The sequence below is a fragment of the Syngnathoides biaculeatus genome, chromosome 7 (assembly GCF_019802595.1).
Source record: "Syngnathoides biaculeatus isolate LvHL_M chromosome 7, ASM1980259v1, whole genome shotgun sequence".
NCBI lineage: Eukaryota > Metazoa > Chordata > Actinopteri > Syngnathiformes > Syngnathidae > Syngnathoides > Syngnathoides biaculeatus.
Window position 1 is genome coordinate 5,878,083 of NC_084646.1, and position 15,282 is coordinate 5,893,364.

The following is a 15,282-nucleotide window of genomic DNA, read 5'->3' on the forward strand; positions in this document are numbered from 1 at the left end:
TGTTCTAAGGATTTTTTTGGTACTTTATACAAGTTGGCGCTCCGAAAAGTTGACACATATGCCTTGCGATTGGTCTGGGAACCAGTTCAGGGTGTACCCTGAGTCCTGCCCGTTGACAGCTGGGATAGGCTCCGGCACTCCCGCCACCCTTGTGAGGATAAGCGGCAAAGAAAATGGATGGATGGACGCATGGAAAAATAAAAATCTGAAAGAATTGTCTCATAAAATTCTTCGCCGTAACATCGAGGACTTTTCCAGCAGTACTAGTAGCTGTCATGGGCATGGCCTGGCCACTGCCGTGGGCGGGGCTTCCTGTGAGGGGCGTGGCCAGGCCGCTGCCACCTCTAACAGCTGCGTTGCGTTTTGGACACGAATGGACCAAGTACTTCAAGCCCCACTGACATCCCGATATACATTGTAAAATAGATATTGCGATGAAAAATACATCGAACATTATTCACTTCATTGTCTAGACGAAAAAACAAATATAAAGGAGAGCGCGTCAAAGTTGCGGAAGTGCCATTCGACATCCCAGTGGCAGCCATATTGCCTGCTACGTCATCAGCAGACGTCACACTGGCACAGTCGCCATTGAAAACACGTAGCGCCACCTGCTATTGGAGACGGACGAATTTTGCGACACGGAAGCTCTTTTCGAAGACGAGAAAATCTCACAATCGAAGTGAAGTGACTGGGGCAATAATACCCTATCGTTTCGAGCCATATTTAGATGATATGCGGATCACTTCTAACTAACAGACGCCCCGACAGTACGTATGACAGTATGTAGCGTACTCAGCCCGGAGCTCGCTGAAAGAAGGATTACGTCCCCCCACCCCCAACTATTATTTTTTTAAAAACCTTTATGCACAATATATACTTCCTGAGACGTCCATAACGAACACGTACACTCGGCGACAGGTTGTCGAATGGCACATGTTGAAGCATGGACGGAAGTTTCCAAAATATACGCGCATGCGCATGACTCACAAAGAGACTTTGCAGCACCGGGAGCGCTCAGACCGTCTCACCGCGTCTTTTGGAAACGTATGAAGAGCAAATCGATCCTCCCGAGTGTTCGAACCATATCCAGCAATACAACGACCCGGCATTTTGGCTAACACGAAGAAACAAAGAGCTACCTTCCCGCAGGTAAAACTAGTAGAAACAGACAAGGCTGCCTTGAGTGGGCGTCTGCTATTAACTTCACTTCCTGCTTCTTCCCGAAAACAAATCCCTCGAGAGGACTTTCATGGCGGGGGTTACAAAAAGCCGTATACGTCAAAATCACGTTGTGTGGTAAAAATATGGATGGGTTCATCATCAAAATCATGCTTTGCGTGTCAGTGGGGCTTTAAGTGGTAAATGCAACACAGCTGTGACAGCTGTCAGAGGTCAGTGGCCTGGCCACGCCCCCTCACAGGATGCCCCGCCCATGGCAGTGGCCAGTGGCCCATCAGTATGCCAAAGTTGTGCTACTAGTATCCATCCATCCATTTTCTTTTGCCGCTTATCCTCACGAGGGTCGCGGGGAGTGCCGAAGCCTATCCCAGCTGTCAACGGTGAACTGGCTGCCAGCCAATCGCAGGGCACATGGAGACAAACGACCAATCGCACTCACAATCACACCTAAGGGCAATTTTTAACGTGTCCAATTAATGTCGCGTGTTTTTGGGATGTGGGAGGAAACCGGAGTGGTCGGAGGAAACCGGGGAGAACACGCAAACTCCACATCGGCGGGGCCGGGATCGAACCCGGGTCCTCAGAACTGCGAGGCCAATGCTCTACCAGCTGTTCTACCGTGCCGCCGTCCTACTAGATCATTCGTACAGTATGCGTTGTATTCATGCACTGAACTCGTGAGGACAAAGCAGACGCTAGTGCATTGATAGTAATCATAAGGTCGTACTAGTATCCCTAAAACGGCTCAAGCCGCGGGGTGGGGTGGGAGGGGAGTGTTAATAGTACCACAGTCACTCTACCAGAGTCCAGAATTGTGAAACTGCTCCCCAAACCCCCGAGATGGATGCGAAGGCTACGGAATCGATGCCGAAATAGCTTCCCGCGCGCGCGTATGAAGTGTGCGTGCGGACGTGTCACGCGGCTCGCAGACCGCCGAGGCCCCGGACCTCATTTACAATTCCGCGCACTCGCGTTCAAACCCGCAACAGGTGACATTGCCAGAATAGCTAAATTGTCCGCGCGTCCTGCAATTTGCATGCTTTCGCAGCAAATGGCGTTTTTCTTCCCCCCCCCCTCCTCCTCTTCTTCTTCTTTTTTTTAAAGAAAATGACAGCCTACGAGACACGACTCAAATATCGCTCCAAGCACCCCCGAGCCAAGTCGATTGGCCTCAAATGGTTGCATTTCATTCAAAACGCCCCGCAAAAGTCGACGCGGTGTTGTTGTCGACGGCGCCGTTTGCGCTCGGCTTCCCGCGACGACGTCGGCAGTCAAAAGCCTTTCAGATGTCGGCGGCGCCATTAGTTGCCAGCTGGATGGGTCTTTGTGCTGTCACATCAAACGGGCCGGGACGGTGGAAAATGTGCCCTTCAATGGTAATCCCCCCCCCGGCCCCCCCCCCTTTTTATCCGCGTAAAAACAATTCCGAGACTAATTACTTCCGCTGAGCAGGTTGCGCTTTGAATTAATTTGTGCTTTTAATGATAATTCCGGATTATGTGTGGACGTTCCGCGTGCGTTTGGCTCGGAGTCGTCGCATTGTCAATAAGATCAAACGCGGGGCGTCGTTTCGTCGCCGATGATTCATTTATAATGCGGGAGGCCCGCTGCACTATGCAGGTATGCGTGCTGCTTTACCTACTGGTGGAGTTTGCAAATGAAAATCAAAACAGAACGTTTTATGTCGATTGATTAAAACGGTGAGTGAGAGACAGTAGGATATTTATAAAATGATGTGTGGGGGGAAAAAAATCCTTTTAATTAATATTCTATGTGATTGGTTGGCAACCAGTTCAGGGTGTACCCCCGCCTCCTGCCCGTTGACAGCTGGGATAGGCTCCAGCACTCCCTGCGACCCTCGTGAGGATAAGTGGCGAAGAAAATGGACGGATGGATGGATTAACCCTGCTAATAATTTTCTATAGAACATTTCTAATGAACTATAGAACTTTAGGACCCAAGTCCTATAGACTTTCCTATAACTGCGGTATAACAACTCAGTAAGTTATTTTAAGGTCTTGAGATTCCAACAATCATTCAATCACACCCGCAACTTTAAATCTGTGGGCATGACCGGTGGAAAACACCCATAACTTTATATCTGCGGGTATGACCGGTGGACCACAGCTGTAACTTTATATCTGCGGGCATGACTGGTGGACCACACACGCAACTCTATATCTGCGGGCATGACCGGTAGACCACACCCGTAAACTTTATGGATGCGGGCATGACCGGTGGACCACACCTGTAACCTTATATCTGCAGGCACGACCGGTGGACCACACTGTAACTGTATATGTGCGGGCATGACCGGTGGACCACACCTGCAACTTTAGATGTGCGGGCTTAACTGACTACACTTGTACATTTTTCAAACGTGAGTGACTGTATTTTTAAATGATTGCGAATTTAAAAAAAAAAAACAAAAAACGGACTGGTCATATTTTATGTTTAGCACGTGCGCTAGTGACCTGGGGGGGGGGTGGAGTGACATTCAAATATTGCTCGCAGTTTGAAAACTCTATACTTGCTCTTCAAGGTCATACTAGGAGGCCACAAATGGCGCTAGTAGCAGAAAAGACATCATTCATGAGACAGAATTAAGATAAAATGCAAAAGTCTAATTGCACATTTGTCAAAAAAAAGTGTAAAGAGACATACGGTTTATCTTTTTTTATTTTTTTGCACTATGTAAGTCGATTCACAAATCTTAATGACGTGTCTGTCACAAATACAATAAAACCGTTTTTGCCTTTGTTCCTTTCTCAAACATTTTTGCCAACTTGTTATTGAAACACCTGGGAACAGTTTTAATTTGCGGGGGGGTTGGAGGGTGAGGGGGGGGGGGGCCATTATGTCTCCTTGAAGGCAAGTTTATTTAGATAGCGCTGCGCATACACAATTAGGAAACTCAATAGCGCTTTACAGAAGCAAATAATGATTAAAAACAAAATTGAATTACAAATTGCGTCAATGGCGGTGCAGTTCAACCCGGGCGCATTCCATCACGGGTTCTACGCCGAGCGGGGACGCGCAAAAACCGACTCCACTCCGGTCCCGAGGTCGAGCGTCGCACGCGGCCCGGGTGGCAAGCGCGAGGGCGGATTGTCACTCGGAGGGATTTCTCGGGACCCGGCGCCTCTCCGTCTACGGCGTAGCAACCCGGAGCCGTTGCCATAGCGATAGTAGCCCAAAAAAAAAAAAAAAATCCCCAAACCTCGCCCGCCCTTCCTTCTATCGCTCCCTTTTTTTTTTTTTTTTTTTTTGTCAATCTCCCTCCCCACCTCCCGGCTGATACTGCAGCAAAACGTCCTTATTTTCGTTCGGCGAATCCAAAAGTTGTTGGCGTTGCCGTCACATTTAAAAGCTGCCGTTTTTAGACAAGGAGGCGGCAAGTGCTCACGCGCGGAATCACAATTCCCACTCGTGCCTCGGGAGATGACGGCAGAAATGGCCCGAGTCGAAATATGGAATGCTATTGGACTTAAAGATCCCGTAAAGTGGCAGCAATTTAGTTCTAAATATGTCAGCGAACTGATCAAAGCACGTACAGAGACGAAGGAACACGGACCATTCATATGTCGCGTTAAAATGTTTTTCGCCGTGTCATTTTTCTCATTTACTTGATATTGATATTTAGTGGGATTGATGTTTTTTCAAGTGGCATCCATTTTGCAGTGGGGTGTCGATATGTAGAGCGACGACGGCTCAATTATTCATGAATTTGAAGCCTCGTTTGACACATTTGCCCATTATTTTAATCGTTCAAATTTCTTACGAACATTTTTCTGGCATCTCAAATTGAGAAGACGTTTCTTTTACATAAGTACCGTAATTCTCGGCCTACAGAGCGCAGCTGGTTGTAAGCCTCGGTACACAGGAAGAGTTTAACGCTAGCGGGGCGCTAGCGTTAGTGTGGGGCTAGTGTTAGCGCGGCGCAAGTGTTAAACTCGTTCTGTCCACCGAGGCTTATAACCGGGTGCGCTAACGCTGGCGCCGCGCTGACGCTAGCACCGCATGAACCAAAAGTCGCAGCTTGTAGGCCGGAAATCACGGTAATCTTTAAATTGAATAGCCACTATTTGCCGGATCCGGGATGAGAGCTTTTTGCATTAGACAAGGCTATGTCCTTGCATGACATAAGCGCAAAAAGAGTTTGGCACTAACACAGAAAAAAACAGAATAGGTTCCACCTAAAAATACCGCAATTCCCGGCCAACGGAGCGCACCTAGTTATAAGCCTCGGTATACAGAAAGAGTTTAACGCAAGCGCTTTCAACCACGCATTAAACTCTGTGTACGAAGGCTTATAACCAGGTGCGCTAACGCTAGCGCCGCATCACCGCATAAACTACAGGGTTGAAAGCATGTGAAAAAAAGTCACGGCTTGTAGGTCAGACATTATGGTATATTAAAAAAATTAATAAATAAATTTATCGGCAAATTCTCAAATGCTTAACTGCGCTATTATAAGCACAGGCTAGCGTCAGCGCGGCGCTAGCGTTAAACTCTTTCTGTGTACCGAGGCTTATAACCAGGTGCACTAACGCTAGTGTTGCGCTAACGCTAGCGCCGTATCACTGCGTAAACCGCAGGGTTGAAAGTGTGTGAAAAAAGTCGCAGCTTTTAGGCTGGAAATTACAGTAATCTATTTTCTATTTTTTATCACTATTTTCTGGATCTGAGATGAGAACTTTTTTCCGCGCAAAAACAGTATGGTACTCACATGGAAATAGGTTCCACCTAAAAATACCGTAATTCCCGTCTTACAGAGCGCACCTAGTTATAAGCCTCGGTACAGGGCTAGCGCTTTCAACCCTGCGTTAAACTCTTTCTGTGTATCGAGGCTTATAACCATGTTCACTAACGCCAGCGCCGCACTAAAACCACGCTAACGCTAGCGTCGCATCATCGCATTAACCGCAGGGTTGAAATTGTGTGAAAAAAGTCACGGCTTGTAGGTCGGACATTGCGGTATATTAAAAAAAAATCATACATTTATAGGCACACACCTGTTTTGAGTTCCAGGTGAAGTTTGTCCGTGCCGGGCCGGAACGCCCGGGACAGCGTGATCCACACGTGGAACGTCTGGCCCCGCCGGATGATGAAGTCGTCGCACTGGAAGAGGTGCGTCCGGTGCGCCAGGCGCTCGGCTCCCGTCTTGCTCTTCATCAGGTCCACGGACGTCACCTTGAGGGGCAGCTCTGCAGAAACGCAACACGCGGGCAGATTAAGACGAGACCGCGGGGATTCCCAAACGTCCGGCGTCGAAACTGGTCCAGAAGTTCTCATTTGTTCATCAGGGACTGAGAATAAAATTTCATAAGGCGCGTACCGGCGAGCTCGCTATCGCCGGCCGCGGGGTTCTTGCCGGTCTCCGCCTCGTCCTTGCCCTCTTCAAGCGCCGCGACGAGCGTATCGCTGACGTCCTCGTCCGTCTCCGGGCAGCAGCAGCGGCCCACGCGGCGCAGCCACCGCCGGCAGGCGTCGTCCCCGCCGTCATCGGGGGCCTCCGCCGGAGACTCCTCGGGGTCGGCGTCACCCGCGGAGAAGGTGACGCTCGGAAATCGACCCACGGCTGACGTGTCGCGGGAATAACGCGTCTCCACCGCCATCCTGAGGGGAAAGTTCGAAAGGTTATCGGACGGAGGAGTGAAACCTTAGCCCGGGTCGTCACAGCGAGACCCCGCACATGACACTGAATTCTTTCTGTTCAGGTCGTGTGGCGTAGTCCAGATGTGACATCAGCCAAAGCTTTTGTTTTGACATACAATACATTTAATATCATACCGGAGTTGTTTTTCAGATTTTTTTTTTTTTTTGTGTGATCACTGAAAAACATTTCATTTATCATTCGACAGACATTGCGGCTGAGCACGATTTTATGACTCCGCTCGGAATTTATTCGGGGCGCGACTTGACGTGCTCCGAGTCTGCCGAAGTTATTTACAACCTACCTGAAAATGGAAGGATAACACTTGATATTAATGACTTATACATAATATAGAGTACATTTATAAGATCTGCACCAGGGGTGTCAAACTCATTTTTGTCAAGGGCGACATCGTTGTTACCGTTTCCCTCAGAGGGCTGTTATGGGGCCGCAACATCTCAACGTTAGCATTTATGATCATGACAATTTGCAATTTTGTTAAAGATTTGAACAACAATCGTGGAAGTTGACACACATGATTTGCCTTTGCGGGCCACATAAAATCAAGCGTCGGGTCGGATCTGGCCCCCCGGGCCTCGAGTTTGACACCTGTGAACGACACACTGCTTTCCAAATTCAAGGGTTTTGTGACATCTTGTCCACCAAAACCTTTTTGGGAGGGGAAGTAAAACCAAATAACTGAAATAATCTAGTTGCACAAGTGTGCACACCCTCTTACAACTTGGGATTTTTCACATTCAAGCTTATGTCATGTCATCGGACCATAACAATGTCTCCCAAACGCTAGTTATGGTCAGATGAAACCACGTTTTTTTGGGCAATAATTACAAAAGGCATGTTTGGAACAAACACCCACTGCAGCCAACGGTAACAGTGGCAACATCATGTTTTGGGGGTGTTTTTCCTTCAACTGTCTTAGTCAAGGTGAAAGGATTTACGAACATATTTAAAGCACAAAACCTTCAGGCTTTTGCCACACGGCAAAAAAAAAAGTCAGCAAAAGCTTGTGTGAAAAGCGGAACTTTAATTGGGTTTCATCAAAGGCACTCGAACCGGTGGCGCGCGTGTGCCGCTCACTCCCATTTAACGAGACTTTGATTTTGACAGTTTAGGTTCTAAAAACAGCCCCCCCCCCCAAATTTCATTATAAAACCGCAGACTCCCGCATCCAGATTATCTCAATTTATTTTCACTCCCCCCGTCAGATTTATTTTATTTTTTAAAATTGAGTTGGAGGTGGAAACGTGTTTTTTTTTCGCCTTGGTCTTGATTTTTAATTTTTTTTTAATATGACAAAAGCCTGGCATTTGCAGGGGTGTGTAGACTTTTATAGCCGCTCTCCCTGGGACTTATCCGCACCTTTCGAGGTCACGCCGCTTTAAATCAATCAATGGGGTCATCCCGGGCCAAATCGAACAACATTTAATGAGTATCATTTATTATTCTTTTTTTTTTTTCTACGAGGACATGCGGCACTTGAGATGTGACATTTTTTTTTACAAAAATCTGGTGTAGGCATTCAATCAAAATTTCGAAACGCAGTGTAAATCGAGCCTTATTTAAATATTCGGCACCCTCCGGTGACGGATCTTACAGCTCGGCCTTCCTTTTTTTCGCCGAGGACCGCAGACGCCAATCCGCCGCTTAAGCCTCCTTATTAAAACACCGCTCTTATGTAGCTTTAGCGCGCCATTAGCGATGACTCACTTTTAATTAGCACTATCATCCTTTTGTGTCTTGACAGCCGCGCTTCCTCCGCCCTCATCCTCTAAAATCAGGAGACAGCGGCTACTGCGACTGCTCTTAGCGGAAAGGGAAAAAAAAAAGAAAGTATTTTTTAACCACAGTCTGCAGTGCGCTTAAACAGTATTGAAGAGAAGCAGGGGAAAAGCGTTTTTTTTTTTTTTTTTTTTTTTAAATAAATATGGCAGCGTCGGAGTAATTATATTCTTTTGTCTGCTCATTAACGAAATCCTCAGGTCTCCGCAGGCTTGTTCTGTGACAATATTGTATCAATAGAGCCATGCGTTTTTTTGCTCTTGACTCGACTCAACAATATATTTCATTTCGTAGCATCTGCCGATTCAATGACGAGGTTTTTGATACCATTCTACAATATTACCGTCATTTCTGGCCGACAGACCGCACCTGGTTATAAGCCTCGCCCAGGACATTTGTAAAGGAAATACCATTTGGTAGATACATAGGCCACAGCCGTGTAAAAGCCGCAAGTGCCCACATTGAAACACGAGATATATACAAAGAAAGTCGGTACACAGAAAGCGTTTTCGAAGTTTTAACACCTCAGCTTAGCGTAGCAACAACACGGTAGCATGAAGAGGGCTGGTAAAAAAAAAAAAAAAAAAAAAAAAAAAACAGTAAAAAAAAAAAAAACAGCCACGGCAGCTACACAGTAGCAACATGGTAGCACAGCACTAACAGGGCTGTTAAAAAAAAAAAAAAAAAAAATCAATGAGACATGGTAGTAACAAAGCAGCAACACGCTAACGCTAGCGCGGCACGAACAAGGCCAGTTAAAAAAAAAAAAAAACATACCGGTAAAAATCACTGTGACACGGCAGTCAGAAAGCTGCAACACGCTAGCGCGGCGCTAACAGGGCTGGTTAAGAAAAAAAAACCTCCCGGTAAAAATCAGTGAGACACGGCAGTAACACAGCAGCAACATACTAGCACAGCGCTGAGGCTAAGGCAGCGCTAACAGGGCCGGTTAAGAAAAAAACATACCGGTAAAAATCACTGAGACATGGCCGTAACACAGAAGCAACAGGCTAGCACGGCGCTGACGCTAGCACAGCGCTAACAGGGCTGGTTGAAAAAAAAAAAAAAAACCATACCGGTAAAAGTCACGTTCTCGGCACATATATTCCACCGGTCTCACTCTTACATTTTTCGCTCGAGTGCCCACTTGCGGCTGTTGGAAAGAATGCACAAATTAGCGGCATCACCGCATAAACCGCAGGGTTGAAAACGTGTGAAATAAGTCGCGGCTTATAAAACGGAAATTGCGGTAATCAGAACGCGTTACTCGTAATTCATGCTCACGTAATATTTACTACTCCTCACCCCAATCCCATCACAACTGGTCAACAGCCAATTGCAGCGGATTATACAGAATGATCAAATGATGATTTATATTCATTATTATGAGCATTTGTCAGTTAAATGCCAGCAGTATAAACTTCCAGCGTTAGCCACGACGTCATGTGCTAAACGTTGGGAGGCAAATACGCAATCAAAAATGTGGGCCCAATTAAAATGAATAAATGAGGCGGCACGACTGGACGACATCTGGCTCAAAGTTCTGAGAACTGAGGTTCAAATCCCTGCCCCGCCTGTGTGGAGTTTGCATGTCCCCCCCGTGCCCGTTTTCTCCGGCCATTCCGGTTTCCTCCCACGTCCCCAAAAACAGGCAAGAATTGGAGACTCCAAATTGCGATTTTGAGAGCAAATGGTTGTTGTTCTCTACGTGCCCTGCGATTGGCTGGCAACCAACCAGCTCGGGGCGTGCCCCGCCTCCTGCCTAATGACAGCCGGGATCGGTCTCCGGCGCTCCCGTGAAGGTAAACGATTCAGGAAACGGCCGGTCGTAAATCAGGACAAAAGCCGCAAATAAACAAAGATTTCTCATCCATCATTTGGAGCCTTTTTTACCAAGGTAAAAATGCTATCAAAAATTAAAAAAAAACAACGCTATCACATCCGAGAGAGACGGCGATCTTCAATCGTTTGTTCCCCGGCTTCCTCCGCAGTGGTCCCAAGAAGGAAGCACAACGCGGCGATTCCATCAAAGGGTGTCCAGAGCCCGTTCGCCGACGCCGACTTTGATGGATGTGTGGAGGGAAAAGCCTCGCGGAAGTGAGCAAGCGCTCTGATTTACAACTGGGGCGCTTGTTGCCTCCGTAACGAAATGAAGACACAATAGGGCCGCTTCTCAAATTGATTATACGGTGAAGAAAATAAGTATTTGAACACCCTGCTATATTACAAGTCGCTTACAAATCAGGGAGGGGACTGAAATTTTCATCGTGGGTGCAGGTCCACTGAGAGTGAGATCATCTCAAAAGAAAAATACAACAATTAATTTGTGTGATAAAGCTGAAAAGTATTTGAACACCCCGAGTAAACCAATGTTAATATTTGGTACAGTAGCCTTTGTTTGCAATTGCACAGGTCAAACATTTTCTGTAATTGTTCACCAGTTTTGCACACACTGCGGGAGGGATTTTGGCCCACTCCTCCACACAGATCTTCTCGAGATCAGACAGGTTTCGGGGCCGTCGCTGAGAAGCACGGAGTTTCAGCTCCCTCCAAAGATTCTGGAGACTGGCTAGGCCACGCCAGAACCTTGATATGCTTCTTACGGAGCCACTCCTCGGTTTTCCTGCCTGTGTGCTTCGGGTCATTGTCGCGTTGAAAGACCCAACCACGACCCATCTTCAATGCTCTGACTGAGGGAAAGAGGTTGTTCCCCAAAATCTCACAATACATGGCCGCGGTCATCCTCCCCTTAATACAGTGCAGTCGTCCTGTCCCATGTGCAGAAAAAACACCCCCAAAGCATGACGCTACCACCCCCGTGCTTCACAGTAGGGACGGTGTTCTCGGGACGGAACTCATCATTCGTCTTCCTCCAAACACGGTTAGTGGAATTATGACCAAAAAGTTATATTTTGGTCTCATCTGACCACAAAACTTTCTCCCACGACTCCTCTGTATCATCCAAATAGTCATGAGCAAACTTAAGACGGGTCTTGGCGTGTGCTGGTTTAAGCAGGGGAACCTTCCGTGTCAGACCATGACGTCTTGGTGTATTACCAACCGTCACCTTGGAAACGGTGGTCCCAGCTCTTTTCAGCTCATTGACCAAGTCCCGTCGTGTAGTCCTGGACTGATTCCTCACCTTTCTGAGGATCATTGAGACCCTACGAGGTGATATCTTGCCTGGGGTTCCACTCCGATTGAGATTGTACAATTTTGTCTCTGGTGTCTTTTGGAGAGCTCTTTGGTCTCGACCATATTACAAGTTTGAGTCTTACTGACCGTATGGGGTGGACAGGTTATCTTTATGCAGCTAACGACCTCACACAGGTCCACCTGATTCAGGATCATCCATGGAGTGCAGGTCGACTTTTAAAGGCGGACTAACAGGTCTTCGAGGGTCAGAATTCTAGCTGATGGACAGGTGTTGAAATACTTATTTGCAGCTGTATCACACAAAAAAAATCATACATTGTGATTTCTGGATTTTTCTTTTTGGATTCTCTCTCACCGTGGACTTGCACCCACGATGAAAATTTCAGACCCCTGTACGATGACTTAGTGGGACAACTCGCACTACAGCAGGGTGTTCAAATACTTATTTTCTTCAGTGTATATTCCATTTTTATCTCCACAGTTTTCAACTTCATGTCTTAAAATCTGTGGCCTTCTTTTGTCAAAATAGATCTGGAATGAATTTGGACTTTCACTCAAGTCTAATTTGAGGGGGCAGTCCTATCTCACGCAAATAAGCCACTGCTCACCCCCGAGCACTTCACTCTCATTACCGTGACAACGAGGGAGCGGCTCAACTCCAGTCCCGAGCCGCCAAATTGCGCTTAATCCATCAGAACCGTAACCGCGGTGCACGCATTTAGCTAATGCTAATCTGTGCCCCCAGCAGCGCTTCGGCTCTCGCTTATCTTTTTTTTTTTTTTTTTTTTTTTTGCGTTCCCCGTGCGGTGGCTTGAAATCGGATCTTCACCCGACCTAGCCAGCCAGTCTTTGGGAAAAGTAACTCGGCGTAGGGGTGCTGGATTACGACTTCAAAACTCGGCAAATTTCGCAACATCTCGCTCACGCCCATTTGCGGGGGTGGGGGGGGGATGTGGTCCGACCATTTACATAGAACCAATTATTAAAACGTTTTTGCATAATACTTCCTGCCCGATGCCGCGTATATTTACCGTATTCAAATGAGTGCCGTGATGCGCGCCGCCTCCCAAAAAAAGAGGCGCTTTGAAGAAAATAGCTACGGGCCAACAATGGGCTCGCGCTGCATTCATATTAAAATGGCATCCAAACAATGAGCGGCCTTGCGGCAGGCAGGCAGGCAGACAAAAAAAAAAAAAAAACACTTCGGTGAAGCCCCCCCGAGTGTGTTGCGCTGCTCGCCGACCGACTCGGCGCCCTTTAACAATGCACCCGAAAATCCGCAACAACCCGATGAACAGGTGAGATACGGGCACAAGATGACTTCTTTCGAGCTCGGCACGGTTCACACCGGGGCGGGGGGGGGGGGGGGGGGGGGGGGTTGGGGATGGGGGGGGGGGACTTGTCAAAAAGGATAGCAGCGGTGCTTCGAAAAACTCTTTGCAGTTCTGGAACAACATCCTCTGGACGGATGCGCTCGATGATCAGCTTGTACCAGAGTGAGAGGAGGGGAAGACGATGTGGAAAGAGAGGATTTCGTGATCGAAATTTACAGGTGTCAAACTCAAGGCCCGGGGGGCCGGATCTGGCCCGCCACGTGATTTTATGTGGCCCGCGAAGGCAAATCATGTTCTCATTCTTGTTCAAATCTGTACCAAATGTTCAAATTGTCACATCATAAATGGTAACGTTAAACTATTGCAAACATTTTTGTGTGACCAAACATCTGCTTATTTTTCTGTCGGCTTGTCCCGTTAGGGGTAACCGCAGCGTATCATCTTTTCCCATCTAAGCTTGAGATGAGGGGGCGTCAAAGTCATTTTTGTCGCAGGCCACGTTGTAGTTACGGTTTCCCTCAGAGGGCCGTGATGACAAAAAACATTATCTTTAACCTCCTCATTATATTAACAATTTGAATTTTGAGTTTTTAATCAGAGATCAAGTGTAAAATGGTTTTGAAACATGATTCATATTAGGCAACACAAAAAATGCTTATATCTCAACATTAACATTTATGATACGTGACAATTTGAAATTTTTGTACAGATTTTCCCGAGAATCATGGAAGTTGACGCAAATGATTTGCCTCCACGGGCCGCATACAACCATGCGGCGGGCTGGATCTGGCCCCCGAGTCTTAAGTTTGACACCTGTGCTTCAGCTGAACGCTCATATTTGTTTGGCACAGTTTTTTTTTACCCCGGTTGCCCTTCCTGACGCAACCCTCTCGGGGAGTGGAGGCCCCGTCATATTTACAAATGAAATTTATAGTTTTTAATCAGAGATCAAGTGTAGTGAGGTTTTGAAACATGGTTCATATTTGGCAACACAAAAATGAATGTAATATCTCGTTATCATTTATGATACGTGACAATTTGAATTTTTTTGTACAGATTTTCACGAGAAGCATGGAAGTTGACGCAAATGATTTGCCCCCGCGGACCGCATCAAATGGTGCAGCGGGCCGGATCTGGCCCCACGGGCCGTGAGTTTGACACCTCTGCATCAGATGAACCATAATATTTGTTTGGCACAATTTTTTACGCCGGGTGCCTTTCCTGACGCAACCCCTCTCGGGGAGTGGAGGCCCCGTCATGTTTACAAATGAAATTTATAGTTTTTAATCAGAGATCAAGTGTAGTGAGGTTTTGAAACATGCTTCATATTTCGCAACACAAAAATGCTGATAACATCTCACCGTCATCATTTATGATACGTGACAATTTGTAATTTCTGTACAGATTTTTACGAGAATCGTGGAATTTGACGCAAATGATTTGGCTCCGCGGACCGCATAAAAATCATGCGGCGGGCCGGATCTGCCCCCCTGGCCTGGAGTTTGACACCTGTGCTTTAGACGAACGCTCATATTTGTTTGCTGCAGTTTTTTTTTTTTTTTTACCCCGGTTGCCCTTCCTGACGCAACCCTCTCGGGGAGTGGAGGCCCCGTCATGTTTACAAATGAAATTTTGAGTTTTTAATCAGAGATCAAGTGTAAAATGGTTTTGAAACATGGTTCATATTTCGGAACACAAAAATGAATGTAATATCTCGTTTCATTTATGATACGTGACAATTTGAATTTTTGTACAGATTTTAAAAGAATCATGGAATTTGACGCAAATGATTTGCCTCTGTGGACCACATAAAAATCATGCGGCGGGCCGGATCTGGCCTCCGGGCCTGGAATTTGACACCTGTGCTTTAGACGAACGCTCATATTTGTTTGCCGCAGTTTTTTTTTATGCCGGATGCCCTTCCTGATGCAACCCCTCTCGGGGAGTGGAGGCCCCGTCATATTTACAAATGAAATTTATAGTTTTGGGCCTGTGCTTTGGATCAACGCTCATATTTGTTTGGTACAGTTTGGCCTTGAGACTATATTATCTGCTCATAATCAGCCTAATCCTTCATTGGATGACATTTCACAGCGGCGTAGATGTACCAAAAAAAAAAAAAAAAAAAAAAAAAAAACACTGCGGGAAGAAAAC

At 46.8% G+C, this 15,282-nt stretch overlaps 1 protein-coding gene across 2 annotated transcripts in view; it reads right to left on the reverse strand.

Annotated features, from left to right (window-relative positions):
• LOC133503189 (protein-glutamine gamma-glutamyltransferase K-like) overlaps positions 1-15,282 on the reverse strand; it is a 45,343-nt gene that overhangs the window by 21,532 nt on the left and 8,529 nt on the right. For both annotated transcript variants that reach the window (XM_061824512.1, XM_061824511.1), the window contains exons 2-3: positions 6,521-6,801; positions 6,198-6,389 (exon numbers count right to left, since the gene is read on the reverse strand). In XM_061824512.1, coding sequence (XP_061680496.1) covers positions 6,198-6,389; positions 6,521-6,800 — 472 coding nt within the window. In that variant the 5' untranslated portion in view covers position 6,801. The remainder of the gene's footprint in view (positions 1-6,197; positions 6,390-6,520; positions 6,802-15,282) is intronic.